Source organism: Eptesicus fuscus, chromosome 9 (genome assembly GCF_027574615.1).
Source record: "Eptesicus fuscus isolate TK198812 chromosome 9, DD_ASM_mEF_20220401, whole genome shotgun sequence".
Classification (NCBI taxonomy): domain Eukaryota; kingdom Metazoa; phylum Chordata; class Mammalia; order Chiroptera; family Vespertilionidae; genus Eptesicus; species Eptesicus fuscus.
The window spans coordinates 79,687,789-79,712,820 of record NC_072481.1 but is presented as its reverse complement, the minus strand read 5'-3'; the positions used below and the strand labels follow the sequence as shown (position 1 = coordinate 79,712,820).

The 25,032-nt window shown below is 46.2% G+C and overlaps 1 protein-coding gene across 1 annotated transcript in view; it reads left to right on the top strand.

Moving 5' to 3' along the window:
• Positions 1–8,232: 8,232 nt before the first annotated feature.
• Positions 8,233–25,032, top strand: part of GMPR (guanosine monophosphate reductase) — a 47,238-nt gene continuing 30,438 nt past the window's right edge. Inside the window, exons 1-4 of the mRNA XM_054721447.1 lie at positions 8,233–8,430; positions 16,645–16,764; positions 19,214–19,297; positions 22,030–22,203. Of these exons, the coding sequence (XP_054577422.1) occupies positions 8,344–8,430; positions 16,645–16,764; positions 19,214–19,297; positions 22,030–22,203 (465 nt within the window). The 5' untranslated portion in view covers positions 8,233–8,343. The remainder of the gene's footprint in view (positions 8,431–16,644; positions 16,765–19,213; positions 19,298–22,029; positions 22,204–25,032) is intronic.

Sequence of the window (25,032 nt, the reverse complement as noted above, 5' to 3'; positions counted from 1 at the left end):
TATGATAGCCATTCAGACAAGTATGAGGTGGTTTCTCATTGTGGGATTTTTTTTTTTTTTTTTTTTTTTCATTTCCCTAATGATTAGTGATGTTGAGCATTTTTTTATATATATGTCTATTGGCCATCTGTATGAGCTCTTAAGAGAAATGTCTATCCAGGTCCTCTGCCCATTTTTTGATTGGACGTTTGGCAGGTGTGTGTGTGTGTGTGTGTGTGTGTGTGTGTGTGTGTGTGTGTTTTAAGTTGTATGAGTTCTTTACATATTTTGGATATTAATCCCTTATAGGATGTATCATTTGCAAATATCTTCTCCCATTCAATAGGTTGTCTTTTCATTTTGTTGATAGTTTCCTTTGCTGTGCAAAAGCTTTTTAGTTTGATACAGTCCCTGTTTATTTTTGCTTTTGATGCCTTTGCCTGAGAAGACATATATAAAAATATATTGTTAAGACCTATGTCAAAGAGTTTATTGCCTCTATTTTCTTCTAGGACAGTGATGGGGTTATATGGTTTCAGGTCTTACACTTAAGTCTTTATTCCATTTTGAATTTATTTTTGCATACTGAAGTAAGAAAGTGGTCTGATTTCATTTATTTTTGCATGCATCTGTTCAGTTTTCTCAGCCCCAATTATTGGAGAGACTGTTTTGTTTTGTTTTTCCTCATTGTATATGCTTGCTTCCCTCATCATAGAGTGATTGAACATATAAGCGAAAATTTATCTCTGGACTCTATTCTATTTCATTGGTCTATGTATCTGTTTTTATGCCAGTACCATATGGTTTTGATTATTGTAGCTTTGTAGTATAGTTTGATATCAGGAAAAGTAATACCTCCTACTTGGTTCTTTCTCAAATTTGATCTGGGGTCTTTTGTGATTTCATATATATTTTAGGATTAGTTGTTCAAGTTCTGAGAAGAATGTCATTGGTTTTTTAATAGTGGTTGCTTTAAGTCTCTATCTTGCTTTAGGTCGTAAAGACATTTTAATAATATTAATACTTTCAATCAATCAGCATGGTATATCCTTCCACTTAATTTTATTCTCTTCAATTTTTTTCTTCAATGTCTTATAGTTGTCAAAGTACAGATCTTTCACCTCTTTGGTTAAATTTATTCCTAGATATTTTTAGTTTTTTTGATGCAATTATAAATGGGATTGTTTTCTTAATTTTTCCTTGTGACTACTTATTGGTGTATAAAAATGCAACAGATTTTTTGTATATTGATTTTGTATCCTGAAGCTTAACTGAATTCATTAGTTCTAATAGTTTTTTGGTGAAGTCTTTAGGGTTTTCCGAATATAGTATCATGTCATCTGCAAGTAATAAGAGTTTTACTTCTTCTTTTTCTGCCAACTCTGAATATTTAAATAAAAAAAAGGAAATTATCAAGATGGTAATGAAATGATTATACCAGACTAATTTTGACTCATAATAGTAACCTTAATAATACCATCATAAGTTTAATCTCTAGTGTTCTTTAAAAGATAGAAACATATCCTGAAGGCAAATTCCCTACTTTTGGTGTTGTATTTCGTAGTCTAAATTCTATCATGATGATATTGAGTTGTCTAATTAAATAAGCTAAATAAACACACACATAAATTTCCCTGTCCCCAAAGACAAGCGAACAAAATATATACCTACTTTTTCTGCACAAACCGAGCTAGAAAAGTGAAGCATTTTTCTTAGCTTGTTATTGATCAGGCGCTGAGAACTTAAGTGAGTATGCATGTGCGAGGAGGGTTGGCTCAATGGTTTGTGCATTAGATACCATCTGCCCCATCCAAGGACACAATGCTGATTATCTCTAGTAGATGGCATTCCTCTGAGAGGATGAAGGCCCAATTAGGACAGGCCTCCCAATTTTTAAAATTGACCTAGCCATTCAGATTTTCGATGTGCAAATTCTCAATTTTTAAATGTTGGCAACTAGTTAAAAAATATTAAAAAGCACTCTGTTGATCAACGCAAGCATATCTCTCATGGGCTGTCAGCTTGTGGCCTCCACTATGGATTATTTTACATTAATGCTATTGACAATTTAAAAATTTAGATGCAATGTGTTTCAAGAGCATGTGTTCATGCACATGTGTGTGCCTGGGAGGGTATAGTGTGTTTAAGGCTGAAGAAATACAGAGGAGAAGACAGACAAGTGGTTTTGCTCTTACACCCTAAGCCCTTCAGAATTTATGTTTATCCCTGCTCTATTTCTGCTTGGTCATACATCAAAGACCCCTGAGAAGCCCACCACATAAATGTTATTTAGAATGCAAGTTTGGGTGTGACCTCTTGCCTGGTCTCTGTGGAATGTGGATCAGTGACCTCTCAGTTTTTATACCAATCTCCAAAGCTCTTCATAAGAAACACACCATCCCAGAATGCTAGCTCAAGAAACTCTAGATATTGTCATGGAGATATGTCATCCTCTTCTAACTAGAATTCTCTTCCCCTGGGAAATCAGAAAAGACTTTTATCAGTACTTGATAACTTGAGTTACAGGACTGGGACTAGGGTGAAGCAAGCAAGGCATTTAAGGTGCAAAATTTAAGGAGACTAGACTATTATTTGATCATTGAAAGAAATAAAGTACCGATGCATGCTACAACACAGATGAACCTTGAAAACATCATGCTAAGTGAAAGAAACCAGTCACAAAAGATTACATATTGTATGATTTATATAAAATGTCCAGAATAGGAAAATCCATAGAGATAGTAAATTAGTGGTTGTCTAAGACTGTGGAGAGTGGGGATAAAGTGCATGGTGGGTGCTAATGGGTACTGGGCTTCTTTTCAGGGTGATGAAATTTTCTAAAATGGATTGTGATGATGGTTGCACAACTCTGTGAATAGACTAAATATCATTGAATTGGACACTTTAGATCGGTGAATTGCATGATATGTGAACTATATCTCAATGAAACCATTATTAAAATAAATAAACGAACAAGAGACACAGATGTCCCTCAGCTGGAAGTTTCTCTTGAGCCTTTTGCTAAAGTTGCCTTTAACTCAAAACAATTTGCATACCACAGAGGCATATTTTGGGGTGACTCACTCTGGACCCCACACTATTCACAGTGGAACTCTAATTTCTTCATCTAGGCACTTCCTAGAAATGTAAAACCTCTAGCCCCACCGAAGACCTACTGCAACAAAATCTGCATTTTCTCAAGGTCCCCAGTGATTATTATACATGCTAACCAAAGCAAAACCCCACCCTAGACCCACTGAGGCATTATCCGAATTTCACAAGATCCCCAGCGACTATTATGCATGGTAAAGCAGTGAACTCCCCAACTAGCTGAACTTTCCACATTTATCAACTTTTGTAAGTATTGTATATGAAACTTATTTTCTCTTAAATGTTCCAACCATCTACATAAATTTAATACACTTTATTTTCTACTCATAAGTTTAAATCAATTACTCAAGTATACATTTTGAATTGGCATTAGAAGGCTATTCTGTTAATCCAAATGTACAAATTTTCTCAAATATAAATATACAAAATATCAAATATGCATTAACTCTTTCTTATCCTCATATTTAATATTATAATTTTGAAATAGTGCCAACTTTTTAATACTTAATTTTAATTATTCTGGGTTTTGAGGGAGGCTTAGCTACAAAAAATAAACAATTATATCATCCCATATAATTTTAGTTCACTAGTTAATTTTATTAAATATTTAAAGAACTAATTTCAATCCTATGTAATCTCTGTCAGAAAATAAAATAGAGTGAAGGAACATTTCCCAACTCATTCTATGAGGGTGCTATTTCCCTGATAAAAGGAAACTACAGACTATTGTCCCTCATGAGCTTAGATGCAGAAATCCTTAAAAAAAAAAAAGTATTAGCAAACAATTCATGAGTATATAGAATTATTACCACTATAACCAAGTGGTTTTTATCTCACATAATTTTGTAGGTTATAGTCTCATGTGATTTTCAGTACTACTCTACCACCTATATAATAAAAGAGTAATGTGCAAATTGACCCTAACAGCAGAATGACCAGAATGACCGCTCAACCAGTCACTATGAGGCACACTGACCACCTCCCAGTTCCTCTCCCTGGCCGGCAGGCTCCAATCACCTGATGGTGAACGGGGAACTGGGGGTGGGTGGCAGTGGGAAACGGAGATGGCTGTGGGCAGCCAGGGAAGATGGCCCTGATCTCAGGCCAGGCCTAGGGACCGTACCTGTGTACAAATTTTGTGCGCTGGGCCTCTAGTTAGACAATGCAATGTTAACAGATTGGATTCTAGATATCTTTTATGGCTTTGTCTAGTCAGTCAGAACTTTAATGTGAAGTCCTTGTACTGAGGGGTGACTTTTATTGTTATTAGTGTAAGAAGAAGCATAGCAGGATTATGTAGAAGGTACAATGGACTTCTAAAGGAGTCTAGGTTGGTGTGGGGGAATCAGGGACTCATGTTGACTCTATAGAGTATGGTTTTGTGCCTGACAAGAGAGCAGGTATGATGAAATATTCCAGAAGGAGAGGGAATGTAATGTGTAATGTGAGCTCTGTCTTTATTCTAATTGAAAGGAACCAAGAGAGAGAGGTACATAAGCAAGTTCAACCTAAAGATGCTTTTCCTTTAAGACAGTGTACTAACAATAAATATAAAGCCCTCACTCACCCCTACACTTTACCTCAGGCGGATGCTTAACAAGGTCAGTTTCCTTTTCCCTTAGGGAGAATTATTTTTAAATAACCACACCATATAGTAATTATATTTTTCTTTTATTTTGTTTTTAATTAGGAACTCAAGATCAGAATTAGGCTCCCTCACTACTTTGGAAATGAGCAGCACATCTGGCTGGCTCCCAACAATTTGATAAGAGTCCTATTTTGTTGGCTGGACTAATTGTGGTTACTTCCATTCTCTCCCTGATAACTTTCGTTTTCCTCCCATGAAACACCAAGCACTTCCTGTAGGGCAAAGATGACGAGAGCAAGTGGGATGGGCTAAGACCTTGAGGGGAAGCAAACTTTGCCACCCCAAAATCTGCCTCTTTACGATATGGACTATTTTGTAGTGGTTATTTTTTAGGAAACAAAAGACTCAGGGAAAACCTCTAAACTTCCTCCTAATTGCCTAAAAGAATTTTGGTAGAGGTCCTGCTCTAGGAAGGGAGGTAATATCATAGGTAATAAGTTTAACATGAACTAGTGTGTGATAGATAGGAGGAAGCTAGCAGGGCCCCTTTAATCAAAGTCCTCTCTGTGTCCCATCGTTACAGATGGCCCAGCAAACATTTATTAACCATTATTTGCTTTTCCTTCTCCATGTGAAATGCCTTCCTGTCCTTTGAAGTTTCAAACCACAACCCCAACTTATAAGGCGTAAGTGTCCAGTTTGTCCTTGAATCACATAGTCTCATGGAGCCTCTGTATGTACCTACTTAATCAATTTGATTATTTTCTCCTGTCAATCTGTCTATGTTAATTTGATTATTAGGCCAGCCAGAAGAATTTAGAGAGGTGAAAGGAAGATTATTTTCTTCCCCCATAACCTTTATCTCTAAAGACATTTGTGTTAAATGAATATTGTGATGTGTCTTTATGGTCAGCCATACAAAATATGAATTCATTGAGAACAGGTCCAGGCTGCAGACAACTGCCTTTGAGTATTTAGCAAAATAATTTGAGGATATATAGTACTGGAGGCCCGGTGCACGAAATGCGTGCACAGGGGTGGTGGTGTATCCCTCAGCCCAGCCTGCACCCTCTCCAATCTGGGACATCCCTCTCATAATCCAGGACTACTGGCTTCTAACCGCTCGCCTGCCTGCCAGCCTGATCACCCACTAACCACTCCCTTGCCAGCCTGATCGACATCTAACTGCTCCCCTGCTGGCCCGATTGCCCCTAACTGCCCTCCCCTGCTGGCCTGGTCACCCCTAACTGCCCTCCCCTGCCAGGCTGGTCGCCCCTAACTTCCCTCCCCTGCAGACCTGGTCCTTCCCAACTGCCTTCCCCTGCCAGCCCGGTCACCCTTAACTGCCCTCCCTTGCCAGCCTGGTTGCCCCTAACAGCCCTCCCCTGCTGTTCTGGTCGCCCCTATCTGCCCTCCCTTGCAGGCCTGGTCCCCCCCAAATGCCCTCCCCTGCAGGCCTGGTTTGCCCCAACTGCCCTCCTCTGCAGGCCTGGTCATCCCCAACTGCCCTCCCCTGCTGGCCTGGTCGCCCCCAACTGCACTCCCAAGCAGGCCTGGTTGCCCTCAACTGCCCTCCCCTACTGGCCTGGTCACCCTCAACTGCCCTCCCCTGCTGGCCTGGTTGCCCCTAACTGTCCTCCCCTGAGGCCTGGTCGCCCCCAACTGCCCTCCCCTGCAGGCCTGGTCACCCCTAACTGCCCTCCCCTGCTGGCCTGGTCCCCCCCTAACTGCTCTCCCCTGCTGGCCTGGTCCCCACCAACTGTCCTCCTCTGCTGGCCTGGTCACCCCTAACTGCCTTCCCCTGCAGGTCTGATTGCCCCCAACTGCCCTCCCTTGCAGGCCTGGTCCCCCCCCCAACTGCCCTCCCCTGCTGGCCTGATTGCCCACAACTGTCCTCCCATGCAGGCCATCTTGTGGCGGCCATCTTGTGTCCACATGGGGGCAGCCATCTTGTGTGTGACGGTCAATTTGCATATTACTCTTTTATTAGATAGGATTATTAGATAGGATTATTCATATAATGTAACACGTGACCTCCAATAGCTAGCTACTATTTATTGAGCAACTATGGAATATGCATTGTGTGTGTCCATTAGGATACGGACTATTTTATAGTGGTTATTAACATGCATGTGTGCACGCGCACACACACACACAAATTTATTTATTTATTTATCTATTTATTTATTTATTTATTTATTTATCACATAAGCCTGGGAGAGGACAGCACTTTTTCTTCCCCTCTCTTTTTAACCTATGAGGAAACTGAGGTTTAGAGAAATTAAGTGACTCCCCCAAGGTCATCCATCTAGAAATAGGTGGGGTCAGATTTTGAAGCCAGGCAGAGAGGGGTCTCAAGGCAAAAGCATCATTAGTTCAGTTTGTATTGTATGTTAAGGACTGAGATATCTATATTTTTTACTGCAACCACAGGGAAGATATTTCATGTATATGACCCTCATCTTCTTTATCTGCTAAGTGGCTCCTTCTTCATTGGGTCATTGGGAGAGTGAATGAGCAAGTGCAGGCCAAGCACTGTTAAGCACCTTCCTAAGCTCCCTAAGACTCCCAAGGTCAACAAGTGAATTAAAAATAAACTGACATCACTGGTAACTCTAGAGAGGGGGCTCAGGTCCGTTAAATCCCAGGATCTATGATGATTATGGACTTCACTACCTTTATTAAAACCAACCAAGCTCTGGCCGGTGTGGTTCAGTGGTTAGAGCGTGGGCCCACACCAAGGGTCATGGGTACCTCCTGGATTGCAAGTTTGATTCCCCCTCTCCCCCCAAGGCGTGTGCCTGGATGTGGTCAATTCTTTCCCCCTCTGGAAAGTATATCCTTGCGTGAGGATTAACCCCCCAACCACCCCCCCCTACCCTACACACACACATAAAAACCAACCCACCCTGAAATCCAAAGATCAGAAAATTGTGTCAATCCCATTGCTGCTAAATAGATTTACCTGGCCACACTCTTTTCCTTAATTCTGTGGGGCTTCCCAAGGGTTTCTTATTTATTTATTTATTTATTTATTTATTTAATTTTGGCATGTGAAGGTCTGACTCAGCGCTTGGTGGACACAGTGGGCTTAAAATTAGAGAAAGGAGACGCAAAACCTTTCAAAGAGTGGCCTTTTCCCCTGGGAAAGGCTGTCACACGCCAAGTCTCCTCCCTCCGAGGAACCTCAGTAACAGTGGGCTTGGTGTCCAGCCCGCCTTCTCCCCCCTCCCCGCTTTCCCCGCCGACAATTCAGGCACCGTAACCTGCTGCAGCTATAAACGGAGGGAGGGAAGGAGGGAGGGAGGGAGGGGGTTGCTAAAAATGTCAGACGGACTTTCTGGCCACTGGTGGGTCCCTAACCCGCCGGCCCTCCCCTTGTTACCTCTTCCCCTTTCCACCCCTTCCCCTTCCCCCCCGGGCCCCAGGAGAGGGGCGCGGCCTCCCGGTCCTTAAGAGCACAGCGCGCGCAGGGTCGCCCGCGAGCACCGGCTTCCGCACCTCCTCCCCGCCGCGCGCCGGGTCCGCGAGCCGCCGCGCCCGCCCCCCGCCCCCCTCCCCACCCCCTGCTCGCCGCCCCGCCCCGCCTCGCGCCCGGCCGTGCCCGCCCCGCGCGCCGGCGCCGCAGGAAGGAGCTGCCGGCTCCAGGCTCGCCGACCCGCACCATGCCCCGCATCGATGCGGACCTCAAGCTGGACTTCAAGGATGTCCTCCTGCGACCCAAGCGCAGCAGCCTCAAGAGCCGAGCTGAGGTGGGGCGCTCCCAAAGCCGCCTTGGGGGTTGGGGGGGGGGGGGCGCGTTTTTCTGGGTGGCGCGGGGCAGGTGGTGGAAGAGGCGCAATGGGGTAATAACACCTTGCCTGCTTTTCTGTGTCTGAGGATGGCTGGGGTGCGACCTGGGGAAGGGGAAAGCCAGCTGGTTCCCTGCCAGGAAGAGGTGTCTTCAAGGGGCCCCGCTGGGGCCTGACATTCTAAAGCTTCTCTTAGGTTGGGGGTGCCAGGGGACGTCCGCGTGAGAGCTAGACCGCAGAGGAGCAGAGGCCGAGGGGGCCAATGAGGAGAGAGAATGGGGGGGCAGGACGGGTGCATTTAGGGGGAAAAGGACACAGGGGAGCCAGGTCCTAAAAGGAGAGGAAGAACAACGGAAGATACTTGTGCTTTTGACGCTGCTTCCTAGTGCAGAAAACCGCTATTGGTTTAAGTGTCAGATCCAGCAGTAGAATTTCTTTAAAATGTTTGAAGAATAGGGAAACTTCAGGGTTTACTCTCGGCGTTTCAGTGGCCTTGCTGGGAGTGAGGGTGGGACCCGTGCCTAGGGGCACCCTCCTTACTGGACAGCTGCCCGGTCCTAGCGAAGCTGAAAGCACTGGGGTGCAGGCGTGGAGTTGGGGGGCAAACTGGATCAAAGCTTGAAGAACAGGTGGAGACTGGACTGGAAATAGCCTCGGTGTGGGGGTTGGGATGCCCCTACTGGTGAGGAGGAAGGTCAAACTCTGAAGGTTAAACTAGCTGCACAGAAAGGCAGGGTCCCCTGGAGTGGTGTGTGCTGGTGACCGTGGCTTTGCCTGGTCTGCTGAGGGCCAGAGAGGGAGGTGAGGGAGCTGGACGGGGTCTGGAGGCTGCGGCCACAGGGGTAAACAGGAGGAGGCTGAGCCAGCGCGCTGTTCCTTACACCCCAGTCCAAACACCATAAATAAATCGGCGGGCTGCCCAGCAGTGCCCAAGCTCAACTGCAGTGCCTGGTGCTGCCAGCCAAGGGCTTGTTTAGATTAGGGAGGCCTCCTGCTTAAGCCAATGACCAGAACCAAGTCACCTTCTCAGTCTCAAGCAGGAGGGTTGGTGGGCTGCGGCCAGAGAGGATGGGACAGCACAGGATGGAACAGGCAGGAGAGGAACGGTTAACCCTTGTCATGCTAGCTAGTTGGGTGGCTGTGCACGTTCTTCATGTTCATTCAAGTGCTAAAGAGGGGCAGACTTTAAAGAAGAATAAATAGTTTGCATGGCCAGCCTGGGCTTCCCCAAGTATAAGCTGTGGTCAGTACCTAAGACCAGACTAAGACGAGATGTAGGGATTCTAGGCAGGCTAATAATTTGGTGGTCTCAATATTCTTTAAGTATTTGTTCAGAACTCACTTAGTAGAGAGGAACTTTTAAGAAACATTATATTTTTTAAAACAAGGATATATTATATGTATTTTCTGAACCAGGGAACATCTTGAGAAGGTAAAACATTTAGAATTTATGTAATAGGATGAATTGCTCTTTCCCAGGGAAGAGTATGACATCATATATCATTTGGCTTGATAATTTGGGCTGATTGAAACTATTAATGACCCAGCCTCTGATGGCACCCTACAAGCTACATGTAAGCATTGCAATGAGAACTCTGTGTCCTAGGGAAAGGTTTTCATATTTCCAGTTTTGTGGGAGTTGGCCAGCTCTGTGCCAGGAAACCTGAGTTAACTGGCATTGCCTTTCCAATTGGTTCCTGTAATAGTTTAGCTCCCTGTTGCCCGAGGCAGCTGCCTGGCTGGCTACCCCTCATAATCAGACTGCCTGCTTCAGTGGTGTTGAGGGATGTAGTTAGGCCTAGGTCAAGCTAGGCTTCTCATCCCCTCTGAGTGTTTTCTCAGTTTGCTTGTGGATGCCTGAAATGTTTTAGAGGCAGATTAAAATATTTTCATTGCACAATCAGATAGAAGCCAAATGTCTGCTCCCTGGCAGGAGTCATACCGGAATGCAAATTTGAAGGTAAATGACTGGTGAATGACAGGACTTTGAGCTGAATCAGAAAGCAGATTTGAGTGGAGCCAGAAAACATACCCCTGAGAGCAGTCTTGCCCAGAAGGGAGAGTTTTGACGGTTGACAAGATTGGTCCCTGCAACAGTGTTGCTAAGAGCCAGGCCTGGTGCTGATCATTGTGAGCAGGAAGTGGAGAGAAGGACAGAGTGCTCTCCCAGCCCGGGAGTTTGAGCACTCATGATGGAGCATTTCCAAAAGTGTCATATAAAATGAATTTGAAGTCACTTTCCAGAGGCAAAGGGTACAGGTGGGGATGACCCAGGAGGCCTCTCAGTGGTTGCACCAGCTGGGCAGTCATCTCTCAACTGGTCATCCATTCATTGCCTTTACCCACAAGACATTGTGGGCTGGGACATCCATAGTTTCAATCAAGCCCCTGGCACACAAGAATAAAGTGCCACAGGTCTGTGTGGGGGCATTTGAGTCATCTTTCCAGAGGAATTGACATGTTTGTTGACTGAGGCAAGTCCTTGTCTTTTTGTTGTTGTTGTTGTTGTTGTTAATCCTCACCAAAGGATATTTTTTCCATTGATTTATTTATTATTTTTTAGAAGGAGAGAGAGAGAGGTGGGGGGAGAGGAACACTGATGTGCGAGAGACACATCCATTGGTTGCCTCCTGCATGCACCCCGACTGTGGCCCAGGCAGGGATGGAACTTGCAACCCAGGTATGTGCCCTTGACAGGGAATGAAACCAACAACCCTTAGGTATGCAGGGCTGATGCTCTAATTACTGAGTCACACTGGCCAGGGCAAGACTTTGTCATTATTGATAGACTAGTGGCCCGGTGCATGAAATTCATGCACATTGAAGGGGAATTAATTAGAGGAAATACTTTAATATTGCTATTTGCCTTTTCTCTATAATAGAAGTGTCAGAGATGAAAGAAAATTAGTAAAATGTATTTGAAAATAATATATAAACTTATTAATAAATAAACAATCACAACATGATATAACATCAACAAAGACATGATATAAAAACAACAAAAACATCTTATAAAAACAACACTGATACAATGACTGATAAATTGATTTAACTTATTCTAATATCTCCCTGTATAACACATTAAGAGTGAAAACACTTTCAGAGTGCTTGACTAATTTCCCTTGTGATGAAGTATTTACAACTTTAACTTTAACATCACACGCTCTTCAAACTCGAGAGAAAGCAACATACAACTGACCATGTACAAAAATAGGTTCAGGTAGGAATATTCCTACTCTGTGCAGAGTTTGTCCTTGTGATTTATTAATAGTCTTCGCAAATGCTGGCATCATGGGAAACTACCTTCAAATTAATTTAATTGGGAGGCCAGTGTCAGACGGGGACAAATCAATTCTTGGAATCAGAACAACCTCTCCTTCTGCAAGGAATGGGGCTCCCTCCTCCTCCTTTCAGGGTCCTGGGTGCAGGTGAATGGGATTCCTGGCTGGCAGGCCACTGATAGCAAGCTGTTCAATGGCTGATTATGTTTTTACTGTGAGGAATGGGGCTCCCTCCTCCCACGTGTCAGGGTCTGGTTTGAAGGCTGGCCACGCCCCTGATCGCGTGAGACCCAGAGTTCCACCACGCCCTGGCCGGGGTCCAGAGCTCCCTCTCACCGCCACCGTGCCCAGGCCGGGGCAGGGAGGGAGGTCCCACCACTGGCAGCCTGCTGTTCAGTCATCCATCTGGTCGTTTAGGTCGTGACAGCCCCTGGCTTTTTATATATTAGGATTAGGAAACTCCAATGCCCTTGATTCCCTGAGCACATTCTTCCTCAGGATCATTCCTGGCTCAGATGTCCCAACTTATTCCTTACGCTAGTAAGATATTTAAAAAAAAAACAAAACAAAAACTTATTAATGCAGCTCGAACTTTGGAAGTCAGGTATTGAAGAGAATTTGCATCAGAAAATTGTCCACTTGTCCTAGGACAGGGAAAACAATGAGTGTTCAGTCTCTAGTGTTGTTTCTACAGGGGTCCAGTGAGCAGAGTGCTGGTCCAGCCTGAGCGATCCTCAGCCAGGAGGTGAGAGCAGGGCAGGTGGAGAGACTACCGGGCTGGGAAAAAGGAAGTCTGGGTTGCAGTCCAAGCTCTGTCACAAATTATTTTATTGCCTTTGCCTTTGGGTCAGTTCCCCAGGGGCTGCAGTGACAAAGCACCAGGCTGGGTGGTTTATGCAGTAGATGTTTATTGTCTGACAGTTCTGGAGGCTGGAAGTCCCAGGTCAAGGTGTTGGCAGGGTTGGTTTCTTCTGAGGCTGTGAGGGAGAATCTGTTCCTGTTCCCTCTCTCTGGTGGTTTATAGGCAATCTCACGTGTTCCTTGGCTTGTAGACGCCTCACCTTGATCTCTGCCTTCATCTTCACATAACATTCTCCCTTTCTGTGTGTCTGTGTCCAGATTTCCCCCTTTTAAAAGAACACCAGTCATATTGGCATGGGCCTTCCTAATGGGCTCATTTTACCTTGATCATCCGCAGAGACCCTATTTCCAAATAAGGTCAGTGCATAAGACTTCAACATGTTTCGGGGGAGACACAAACCATAACAGGTTTTCTCTGTAAAATTAGAGGGTTTGACTAGACTTGTTATTCACAGATGCCTCAGAATCATCTAGGTAGGGAGACACTCTGAAAATACATACCTTGTCCCCCAAAACAAAGGTTCTGATTTATTAAGTTTGAGGCAGCCCAAGCATGTGTATTTTGGACATTGTCCTAAGATGACTCTCATGTGTGCGTGGATGCTCTGGACTGGCCACGGGAACCCATTCCATTAGTGGAGCTGTGGCTGTCTGGTAATGTGCAGCTGCGTGTGCTTCTCCTGAGAATGGATGGTGACACTTCCAGGGATCAGAGCCCATTCGGAGGGCTGGCCTGGGGCCCACCAAGCATTACTTGAAAATGGCTGGGGGCCAAAATGATGTTATTCTTGCCCCTTGCCCAGATGTTAATTTATTCTGCTCCCCTCCTCCCGAACCACCACCCTGTTTTTAATCCTCACTCAAGGATATGTTTTTACTGATTTTAGAGGAAGGGGTTGAGAGAGAGAGAGAGAGAGAGAGAGAGAGAGAGAGAGAGAGAGAGAAAGAGAGAAACACCGATGTGAGAGAGAAACATCAATTGGTTGCCTCCCCCACATGCCCTGAGTGGGGATCAAACCTGAAACCTGGGTATGTGCCCTGATTGGGAATTGACCCCACAAACTTTTGGTGCAGGGACAATGCTCAACCAACTGAGCCCCCGGGCCAGGGCTAATTTATTTCACTTGAGCCAGTAGGACTTCAGAGGTGAAAGGCTTTGTCCCTGTGCTTAGACTTGTGATCTGCATGTGAGACAGATAATGAACACGGCAGTTAATAAGAGAATTGCTTTAATTAGTACCATCCACAGGTCTAGGCAGAAGGGTCTCCTGACCCCTCCTCACTGGACAGGGCCTGTGGGCCGTGCTGTTCCTTCTGGGCCCTCTCCCGATACTGAGGATCATGGGTTTCCCTGCCCCCGTGACTTGGAGCTGATCCCAAGGCCTGCAAGGGTCTCTTCGCCAAGCGTGTTTTCTCAAGGGCCATCCGTGCTGCTGGTATGCTTGCCTCTAACCTCAGAGAGTGGTCAAGTGGCAGGTGTTTGTGGGAATGGAGGTGTGTGTGCGTGGAACGTAATGTGTGGACTGGGGTATCCATGTGTATGCACGCAGGATTTGGGAGGAAGGCAAGGGGATGTGGCTTGCAGGCCCAGCTGGCTGCCCATGATATCAGGTCCTGGTGCTTTCCTGGTCAGAAACGAAACTGTGTTTGTGAAGGTGGAAGGATAGAGCAAGATTCATGAAACAGCTTGCTAGTTTGACTTGCAGTGAGGTGTTTAGAACTGTTGTAGGAGGGCCACAGTTTGTACTTTCGGGCCCTCTCATGCAGGCTGACTTGAATAAAGGTATGTTTAAAGGGCTGCAGGTGGGGGAGGGGCGGTTTATTACTTTATGTTCCCTTTCAAATCAGTTTAGCAGAGTGACAGTTTGAAGGTGCTATATTTGGTGCATTGACCAGCCGTGGCAGATTAAATTCCAAGTTTTGTTCCTGGGAGACTGGAATTAGATATCTCTCTCAGTGAACAACTGGTCTGTTGTGTGTGTGTGTGTGTGTGTGTGTGTGTTGATAAGGATGGGGAGATCTTCTCATTTATTACTTTTAGAATTAAGGATTGCATAGAACCTACTGTATGGAGAAGACTAGAAAGGGAGGGGGCAGGGGCGGAGAGTTCGTTGCCAAGACTGACCTTTCCCATGAAGAGCTGTGTTTTTGTGTACCGCCCATCGGTTTTGGAGTGCCCCCAAAACCCATTGTGCGCTCAGCTGGGTGCAGGATAGCATCTCTCCCCATGCATCTTGGGAAGAGTGTAAGAGTAATTTGACACCCAGGAATTCCGATTTTTTTAAGCCATGGAGGTCGAAATGCGAGGGCCATTAACCAACACAGAAGGTGGCAACAAATACGACCTCTTCAGTTATCTTTCAGAACCTAACTGTGGCTTGCTTCACTGAAGTAGAACCAAGAATCATAATGAAGAACTGGAGAAGGGATGACCTGCCCCCTATGCCCAGGCAGTGACAGCATCTCATTGTTGCTGTTTAAGGTCCGTGTGGACTTACTTATGGCATGGTTCACCCAGGAAGCCGGGTGGGCCGGGAGTCGTGTGTGGAGAAGCAAGAGACATGAAAAAGCAAGGCGGCCTGAGATGTCCCATGGTGTTTTGTTGTTGTTGTTGTTGTGTGTGTTTTTTACATTTTGATAGCAAAGTGAAACTTGTCTCAACTGAAAAGAATGAAAGAAGGAACTAGATAAACGCTGGCAGAAATGGTTGTTGCGGGTGTACTCACGAAGGCCAGGATTCAGGGAGGCAGGTCCCGCTTATTTCAGAAGCTTAAGATACACCCCTGTGTTTCTCTGGCTGGTTCTCCTCGGGGAAGTGCCTCCTTCCAGTAGGTTCTGTATCCATCAGATCCAGCCAAGGAAACAAACTGCTTCATATTTAAAGCAGGGAATTTAATGCAAGACTGCCTGACATTGCTGAGATGCTGAATGCGATATCGAGGCACCCCAGACATTGGCAGCAGAGAGAAACCACTTCCAAAGCGGGGAAGGTGATCTCACTAGGCCCCGGGACTGAGATGGCTCTGAAAGCTGGAACCAGGATCCTGCAGGCCTGGGCAGAGGGGTCCTGAGAGAGCGACCCTGACTACACCCAGGCTCACTCTCCCCCAGTGTCCTCCCCAGGGACCCCCATTGGCTGAACCCAGCCGGAAACCAGCCTGGGGAATGGAGCCTGCAGGGGGCCTCCCTGTGATGGTCCATGGCAGGAGAAGGGTGAGGAATGGAGCTGTGAGCGCACAGGCCTGCAGTCTGCCCAGAAGTAATTTTACTCGGCTAGCTCTGGATGAGCTCCTAGCACGCTGCTTTTGCTGAACCTGCCGTCCTGGCCCAGCTCTCCTGATAGTGGACTTGGTCCTCAATGCCCTGACGCTGGAGTTGCATTGGAGTTGGAGGGCCCTCCCTCCAGCTGTTTGCAAGTCAGAGGAACAAGTGTTTATGTGCACAGGTGGTTGCAGGGCACTCTCCCCAGCTCTTTGAAAGATGCTCCTAATTACAGAGCAGCCGAGAAGGCTGGGAGGTGAAGGGATTAATGGTTTGCAGCTCGCTGCAGGGTGAATTTGGAGGGGAAGGGGAGAAGGACAGGGAGGGCCATGCTTGGCAGGGCAGAGTGGAATGGATTTTCTCTGAGGGGGGACTGGTTCTCCAGTGTTGGGACGTGGGGAGAGAGAACGTGTATGTGGGGTGTGGGGCTCGGATGAACCAGGCTGGGGACAGAGGAGGGAGTGCTATGGGAGAGGCTCCTGAAGGAGAGAACTTCGGATCCGGAGGCTGGCTGGATGGCAGGAGATGCAGTGCCTGTGCTGGCACTCGAGGACGCCGAGGAGCCGGGTTCAGCTTTTGCACCTGGGTAATAGCCACTGCTCGGTCTCCTCAGGGACTCTCCAGTCTCTGGGACATCTGGCCCAGCACTAAGCGAATCCAGGGACTAAGGGACATACACTTCCTTTGTGTTCTTTCCACTTGCTTCCGATTCTGGAAAAATCCCGCAAATCATGCAAAGAGCAACGCAGTTCTTTTTCCCTTTTGCCAATAGGTGGATCTGGAGCGGACCTTCACATTTCGAAACTCCAAGCAGACCTACTCAGGGATTCCCATCATTGTGGCCAACATGGACACCGTGGGGACGTTTGAGATGGCAGCAGTGATGTCACAGGTAGGGCGGCGGGCTTTCTCCCTCCGCTGCTCACACGGGACGCTTGTCAGGAGCCCACCCTGTTCTTGTGCAGACACAGGGAAGAGAAGAAAAGGGAGACACTTGGATCCTTGGCTGGGACTGAACTATTTAGTTCCAAGTCTGATTGTTGTGGGAGGCACTTCTTTTCTTCCCTGCTTTTCAATTAGAAAAAATGGGTGGAGTCCGGACTTTGCAGTCTGTGAGATGGCCTAGAGCCGTGGTCGGCAAACTGTGGCTCGAGAGCCGAGGTTTGCCGCTCTGTTTGACTAATGAGTTTGCCGACCACTGACCTAGCCTCTCAATTCCAATAATTACAGGCTGTTGTTGTTCCTTGTGATTAAGCCCCTGTCCCAGTGGTCGGCAAACTCATTAGTCAACAGAGCGGCAAACCCCGGCTCACGAGCCGCATGTGGCTCGCGAGCCTCAGTTTGCCGACCACTGGCCTAGAGCCACATGCATTGCTTCCTTGAAGATGCCCGTGATAGTTTGGAACTTAGAGCTACAGAAAGAAGGTGGACATTGTGTCATATTGTAAAGTTAGTTGAGTGCCATACTATAGAAGAGGGAGAGTGCCTTTAAATGAAGACACAACTGCTTCGTGTGCAGTCTGTGCTATGGCATTGTTACATCATGTAGAAAACACTCACTGAGCACTTTACATGCCAAACACTGGATGTGATGATGTAATGTTGTTGCAGCCTCACCAGGTAGGTTCCTTTTACAGATGAGGAAACTGAGGCAGAGAGGGAGAGGAAAGATAACTTGGCCCAGGGCGTTCAGCCAAGTAGAGACAAATTCAAGATTCAAACCCAAACTGACTCCAGAATAAGGGATTTGCCTCTCAATTTACACTGACAGGTCACAGTGCAAGCGCAAGGTCCCCCTTCACCAACTGCCAGTCTAATTTCCTGTCAATGGAGTGGCTAGGATCCCGGCCTTGGGGAAAGGAAAGGAGAAGCTTTCTGTGGGCAGGACCTGTGTCTCACGCAGCTGTGTCCCAGGTGCCAGGCACTCTATTCATCCGAGATGCAGACATCCACTCGTAATGTGCCCAGGGTGTGCGCATCTATTTCCCCTGATAATCCTGCCAAGTGAAAAAAAAAAAAATAAATCCAATTAGTTGAAAGAGCTTCTGGCTGTGGGCAGCAAGTCTAACCTCAGGAGGGGCTGGGAGTCATTATTAGCCAGTGATTAGCAGGAAGATCTTCAAACAAATTATGAGCTCAGAACATGGCGTAGGAGGTGGTCTGTCTCACTCCACGATCTGTCAGTTGTATTATCTGTCAGCCCTCAGTCCCCACTGAGCTTTGGGCCAGAGGCTAATAAATTAATTGCTGAAGGAATTTGTATTTTTTTTCCTCCCCATCTGTTCCTTGCTCTGCTCTGTGATCAGCCATCGCTACTAATGAATTATGTATTGGTGTAAAAGTGGGTGGAATCAGGGAGCAATAAATAGCCCTGATTAATTCACATATCAGATTATTAGTCCATGAAAAGCATACACCTTGTTATGCTCTTCCCATTTTCACGGGAAAGACTCCCCCTTAACGAGGCAGAATACACTGAAATAGCTCCCCATGCGTGGGTACTGTGCAGTTTCTATTTCTGGGATCCATTGAGTTAGTGCAAGTGAATGAAGTCATGGAATTTTAGAATGGGAAACGGCGGATGGAGAAAAGGACCAGAGAAGTGATGAGAGAGGCCCTGGTGTAGGGGAAGGAGCCTGAGCTCTGCAGTCAGATTTGAGTTTGATTCTGCCTTTGCCCCTTGCTGGTCAAGCAATTGTGAAATTTCTTACACTTAAACTTCTTAAGCTCTCTTCTGCCCACAAAGCTAATATTAGTGTACAAAGTTGTTCTGAGAAGTAAATGAAATAATGTATGCAAACTGCTTGCACAAGGTAGGTACTCAATAAATGCCAGGCTGATAGTCATAGACTTCCTATTATAATTTATATGATTTCCTTCCTTAGGGATACCCACTGCCTGATGGGCTTAGCTTTTAGCAAGAAATACTTGGGTTGTGACCACAAGGAAAAGCTTTCAGGTATAAGTTGAGGTTCTCTCGGGTTGGCTAAGCAGAATTGGCCTTCAGGAGGCCCTTCGTATGGGCAGGGGACCTGCTCTTGGCCTAATGCAGGTGGTCAGCGGGACACGGCTCAGAACTCTCCCCCTTCCCTCCCCTGCCTCCTGGCAGAGCCTCCTAAATACTGACTGTGGTGTTTTCTCATCAGATTAGAATGGAAAACCCCTTTGTGATTTCACTGGTTTCACCTTTGTCTGGTTTTGGCTCCTAGGAGCATATTGAGAGCTAATTAAGCGTGACTGGCAGAGACCTCCGATGCTTTTGTCTTGTTGGCTCACCCCGCCTTACGGAGGAAGGAGGCTCACCGGACGTCTCATCCTAACGGTGCCGTTTCGTTTTCTAGCACTCCATGTTTACAGCAGTCCACAAGCATTACACCCTGGACGACTGGAAGCTCTTCGCCACTGATCACCCAGAATGCCTGCAGGTATTGGTTGCAAAGGGTTGAAGATCTTTGGGGTTGTCCAAAGGATCTGAATCAGCAGCAGACACACACACACACACACACACACACACACACACACACCTGAGAGAGACCTGGTAACCGCAGTAGTGGTCCCCCAGCCCTTCGTCGTTGCCAGGGATTTGCTGAGGAAATCTGTTCCGTATCCTGTTTTGAAAATATTGGGATTTACTTGCAAGGAGTCTCTGTGTTTTTCCCTTGAAAGGTGAAGTGTTATGTTATGAGAGCTTGGGGAAGACCTCTGTTTCCTGCCAGGGGTACATCCAATGCAAACATTCCTTCTGGATGTAGGAAAAACATCTAATTGTCGCAAGTTGTTTTGGAGTTGAATAAACAGTATGCCCGCTAGGAGGGCTATAATTGAAAGACAGAGAGTAACTAGTGTTGGCATGGATGTGGAGAGATTGGAACCCTCCTGTATTGCTGGTGGGAATGTGAAATGGTGCAGCTGCTTTGGAAAAAAGTTGGGCAGTTCCTCAAAAAGGTTAAATTATAAGAGTTATCATATGACTCAGCAATTCCAGTCTTAGTTATAGGCCTGAGAGAAATAAAAAAATATATATATCCACACTAAAATGTATACAGAGGCGTTCATAGCAGCATTGTTCATAATAGCCAAAAGGTAGAAGCAAGCCAGGTATCCATCAACTAATGGATGAATGAAAACTGGTATAGCCACACAATGGAATGTTATTCAACTATAAAAAGTACCGACACATCTACAGCTGGATGAGCGTTGAAAACACCTGGCTAAGTGAAAAAGCCAGATACAAAAGGCCACATATGTGATTGTTTACATGAACCATCAAGAATAGGCAAACCTCTAGAGACAGAAAGTACATTAGTGGCTGCTTGAGGGATGGGAGGGTTGGAGGGCGAGGCCTAAAAGGTGTGAGAGTTTCCTTTTGGGGTGGCGAAGATGTTCTACCATTGATTATGATGGTGTTTGCTCCACTCTGAATGCACTAAAAATCATTGGACTGTGTACTTAAATGGGTGAATTGGATGGTATGTGATTTTATCTCAATAAAGCTGTTACTATTTTTTTAAGGGCAATTTGAAAAGCCCCACTCTGATGTGCCCAGGTTCCCTCCTGGCACACGGTTGGTTCGGAGCCAGGGCCAGCAGAGCGTCCGCCTTGGAGACCCTCTCCTCCGATCAGATTACCCGTGATTGCAAAATGTCTTCACAGTGGGCGGCGTTTGAGGTTGCGCTGGCTTTTTTTTTTTTTTTTTTTTTTTGGCTATGTTTTAATTATGTGTGGATTTTGATTAGTGAGAAGGTGGTTTTGGAGATAAAATAATTCTGGCTCCATAGCAAATCCTTCCTTTTTGACATGTTGTGTTCACACGAACTGTACTTGTTTCACCTTCTCTCTCCCTCTTCTCTGGTAGAAGTCGGGAAGGCAATGAGTTTGGGGCCACGTGTGGCTAATTGGCTTTCATGAACGAGAGGTGATTTTACTTGTTAACCAGCCCCCACCAAGCTAAAGGCTGATTTTTCGGAAAAGGGAAAATGTTAAAAACAGCAGCACTGAGAGAAACAGAAATGGAGGGGGAAATAAAAAAGAGCAAAGCTCTCGTGGGAGGGCAAAGATGTGTGGGTAGGGCCCCACTTGGTCACACTGCCAACATGAGTGAAAGAGGAGTAAACCCAGGAAATGAGTCAGCATGCATCCTGTTACAGTTCTCTTACAATCACTGGGCTGCAGCTACATGGTTGTGATTTTTTGGGGGAGAATAGCAAGGATATTAATATATTAATATATGTCCCTCCTCTGTGGTTTATGGATGAGAGAAAACAAGTTAAAATATTCTTATAATCTTATAAAGGTGAGATGCCGACTCTGGGCACAGTCCCATGGCTTAGTTTCACTGAGGCCTAAGTTACTCAACACAGGTCTTTTCCCAAAGAGCGTCTTTCCGAGGAGCCGATGGGTGGGTTGGAGGGTGCTGGTGCTGTGGAGGTTGGGGCGGGGGTCACGGAGGGGGTGCGGTGGCTTCAGATGTAAACACCCCCAAGGGCAGCTGGGGAATGATGCGTTCAGGCTCCTTTGTTCTTGGCCCTTTTAATAGGAACACTGAGATTTGCAGCTCTTTGGGTTACGATTTGCATGTTGTATTGGTATTAGTATTAGTATTGGGAGTAAAAGTGAAAATAGAAAAGGGTTTTATCAGGGGAGTTTTAGACACCTTTCCCTCCCTCCTCCTGAGCCCCAAAGCGAGATGCTGGGGGTGATGGCCACAGCGTGGGCGTCAGGAGGCCCGAGTTCACTGGCCTCCCCATCATTCTTCCTGCCTCCTCTCCTCCAGGAGGAGGAGATTTCTCACCCATGGTTCCATGATTCCGAGTCCCACATAGAGAGCCAAGGACACGTGAACGAACGCCACGGACAAGGTTTCCCGGCTACTTAACAAACTGTTTGCTAGAACCATTCGTGGCTGAGGGCCAGGGTCAAGGATACCTGCAGTTTAATGGTGGGAAAGAGCAGGGGCAGAGTTTGGATGACGTAACGAAGGACTTCCTTCCCCTCTGCTGCCGCCTGGTTCTCCAGCAGGGCCGCTCTGTGCAGGGTAACTGGCCTCCGAGGGTCACTGTACTGTCCCCAGAACAGGCGAGTGGATGGAGGCAGGGTCTGGCTTCTGAAGACTTCTCACTGTCCATGTCTCGCCCCTCTTGGTTTCTGTTGGGTACAGCACGTAGCCGTGAGCTCCGGCAGTGGGAAGAATGATCTGGAGAAGATGAGCAGCATCCTGGAAGCGGTGCCACAGGTGAAGTTTATTTGCCTGGATGTGGCCAATGGCTATTCGGAGCACTTTGTGGAATTCGTGAAACTGGTCCGCGCCAGATTTCCAGAGCACACCATTATGGTAGGTACGGTGGAACCTTCTGTAGCTGGGGAAGCAGGAGGGTGCCCGGTGTGGCAGGGGAGCTAGGCGCTCTGCAGAGTTTTGGGTGCCTCCTCATTGGGAGACTAGTGGAAATCCCCGGACACAGTGGCAGCTGTGGAAGATCTGAAACCTGGCTGTCCTCTGTGAAAAGTGCAGTCCAGATCGGCAGCGTAGGGTGTGGCTCCTTAGCTCTGCTTAATATCCTCACATGTTTCTTACCCTATGACACCTTTAAACAAAGGTCTGTGTCACCTTAACAAAGAACAATTTATTTTTTCAAATTATAAGGGAAAGTTTATGTAGAAAGTTACAGAGGTGGTAGAAGTGAGCCAGCTGGGCTGTGTAGGCTCAGGAAACAAGTTACAGAGGCAGAAGAAGGGCGCCAAGAGCTGAGAGAGAGAAAGGCAGAGGTCACGTGCCTGGGGGAAAGGTGGAAGGGAAGGGAAAGGTACGAAGGTGTTCCAGAGAGGGAGAGCCAAAGAGCACATTCTTAAAAATGAAAAACCCACTGTCTCTGGGCTTCAGGATAACCTGCTTCTGCCAGCTGTGCCCACCCCTCCTTACAGCAGCAGGCTCTCCGGTAAGAGTTGAGTTCACAGTAGGAACATTTCACAGTTGTCATCTGTTACTTGTAAATCATTTGGTGTGTTGTTTTATCTAGGATCTTTATTCTTTTTTTTAAAATTATTTTATTGATTTTTTTACAGAGAGGAAGGGAGAGGGATAGAGAGATAGAAACATTGATGAGAGAGAAGCATCGATCAGCTGCCTCCTGCACACCCCCTACTGGGGATGTGCCCACAACCAAAGGTACATGCCCTTGACCGGAATCGAACCTGGGACCTTTCAGTCCGCAGGCCGACACTCTATCCAGTGATCCAAACCGGCTGGGGCTAGGATCTTTATTCTTGAACTTTCCTGCTTTTTTTTTTTTTTTGTATTTTCCTAACCATCAGTACCTTCACTACTTAGAATATGTATTTGTTATTGCTGGGAAGTGTGGATTTTCAGGAAAAGGAACTAGAAACTCTAAAGTTGAGTTTGGGCTTTTGGGAAATCTATATTGTAGTTATGTGTGTCTTTACTGGTCTTAATTAACATGGCAATTATAGCTTGGCCACTAGATAAGCTACCTGAATCTCCTTTTTAAATTCTGTGTTCCTCACATTTGATCATTGTATTGAAGTTGGGAGACAGGAGTTATTTCTATTGGTGGAGTTAACTCTTCTGTTAAGAATTTCCAAGGATTTTTAAGATAAGCATTTTTATGTTTTCCAATCACATGAGAAGAAAGGATCAAGAATTGTCCCAAGGTCAACCAGCTGTATGGAGTCACAAGCTGCGTGGGAAACAACAAGACTCATTGTACCTTCCATAAAAGTGCTAACAATGTCGTTGCTTTTTTTTGATAAGAGTAATAGCATTTATTGAGTGCCTACTGTGTTCCAGAAGTACATCTCCCCCCCGCCCCCCCGCCCCTTCATATTTTTGTAAAGAGTAAAAACTGTTGTCCCAAACTTACCACAGATGAGGAATTCTCACCCAAGGATATGTTTATTGAATTTTAGAGAGAGGAAGGGGGAAGAGAGAGAGAAAAAGAGAGAGAGAAATATCAGTGTGAGAGAGAAACATCAGTTGGTTGCCTCCCCCACATGACCTTCCTAGGGATTGAACCCAAAACCTAGGTATGTACCCTGACCAGGAATCGAACCCACAGCCTTTTGATGTAGGAGATGATGCTCCAACCAACTGAGCCACCTGGCCAGGGCCAGATGAGGAATCGTAAGCTCTTATTTCATTCTTTTTTAAAAATATATATTTTTTATTGATTTCAGAGAGGAAGAAAGAAGGAGAGAGAGAGAGAGAGAGAGAGAGAGAGAGAGAGAGAAACTTCAATGATGAGAGAGAATCATTGACTGGCTGCCTCCTGCATGCCCCACTACTGGGGATCAAGCCCACAACCCAAGCATGTGCCCTTAACTGGAATTGAACCTGGGACCCTTCAGTCCGAAGGCTGGCGCTCTATCCACTGAGCCAAACCAGCTGGGGCTTATTTCATTCTTATACTTTGGGGTTTTCTCAAGGTCACAGCAACATTAAGCACCAAAGCTGGGATTTGAAGCCAGGTTTTTCTGAATGCAACACCCATGGTCTACCCTGGAGGCTTGTTAATGTGCCCATCCTTGTTAACTTTAGTGATGAGGTTCCTTTCTTCCACTAGGCCATGTGCATGGGACCAATTTTCTGCTCCCTGTTCTGAGGAGGTTGACCTTGTATATGTTTGCACTGGAGGGTGACCCTCTATCATGACCCAAGGATAGGAGGTCATGGGGCCTCAACTGGCTCTTGTACCCCCAACCATCTGGGGTAACTGTTTCTTAGGAAGAGGGAATGGAAAGCTGGACTCCAGGGAGGGCAGACACCCTGCCCCCAGCTAGGACTGGGGAGCCCTCATCAGCATTTGGTATTAAACAAAAATTCTGTGAAATAACAGCTGGATGGTAGAAAGAGCATGGCACATATCTGTTGACTAGAAGAGGAGTCTTTTGTTTTTCCTTCTGGAGAATGACAAATAAGGCAGGCCCAGGTGGCTGCTGACATTCTTATCTGAGGTGGTGGATCTGATCTTTCCAGAGATTTCCATTTTACCTCTAGTGTTTTGTTGCTTTTTCATCCTCACCTGAGGAGGTGTGTGTGTGTGTGTGTGTGTGTGTGTGTGTGTGTATATATATTTATTTATTTAAAGAGAGGAAGGGAGAGAGAGAGAGAAACACTGATGTAAGAGAGAAACATCAATTGGTTGCCTCC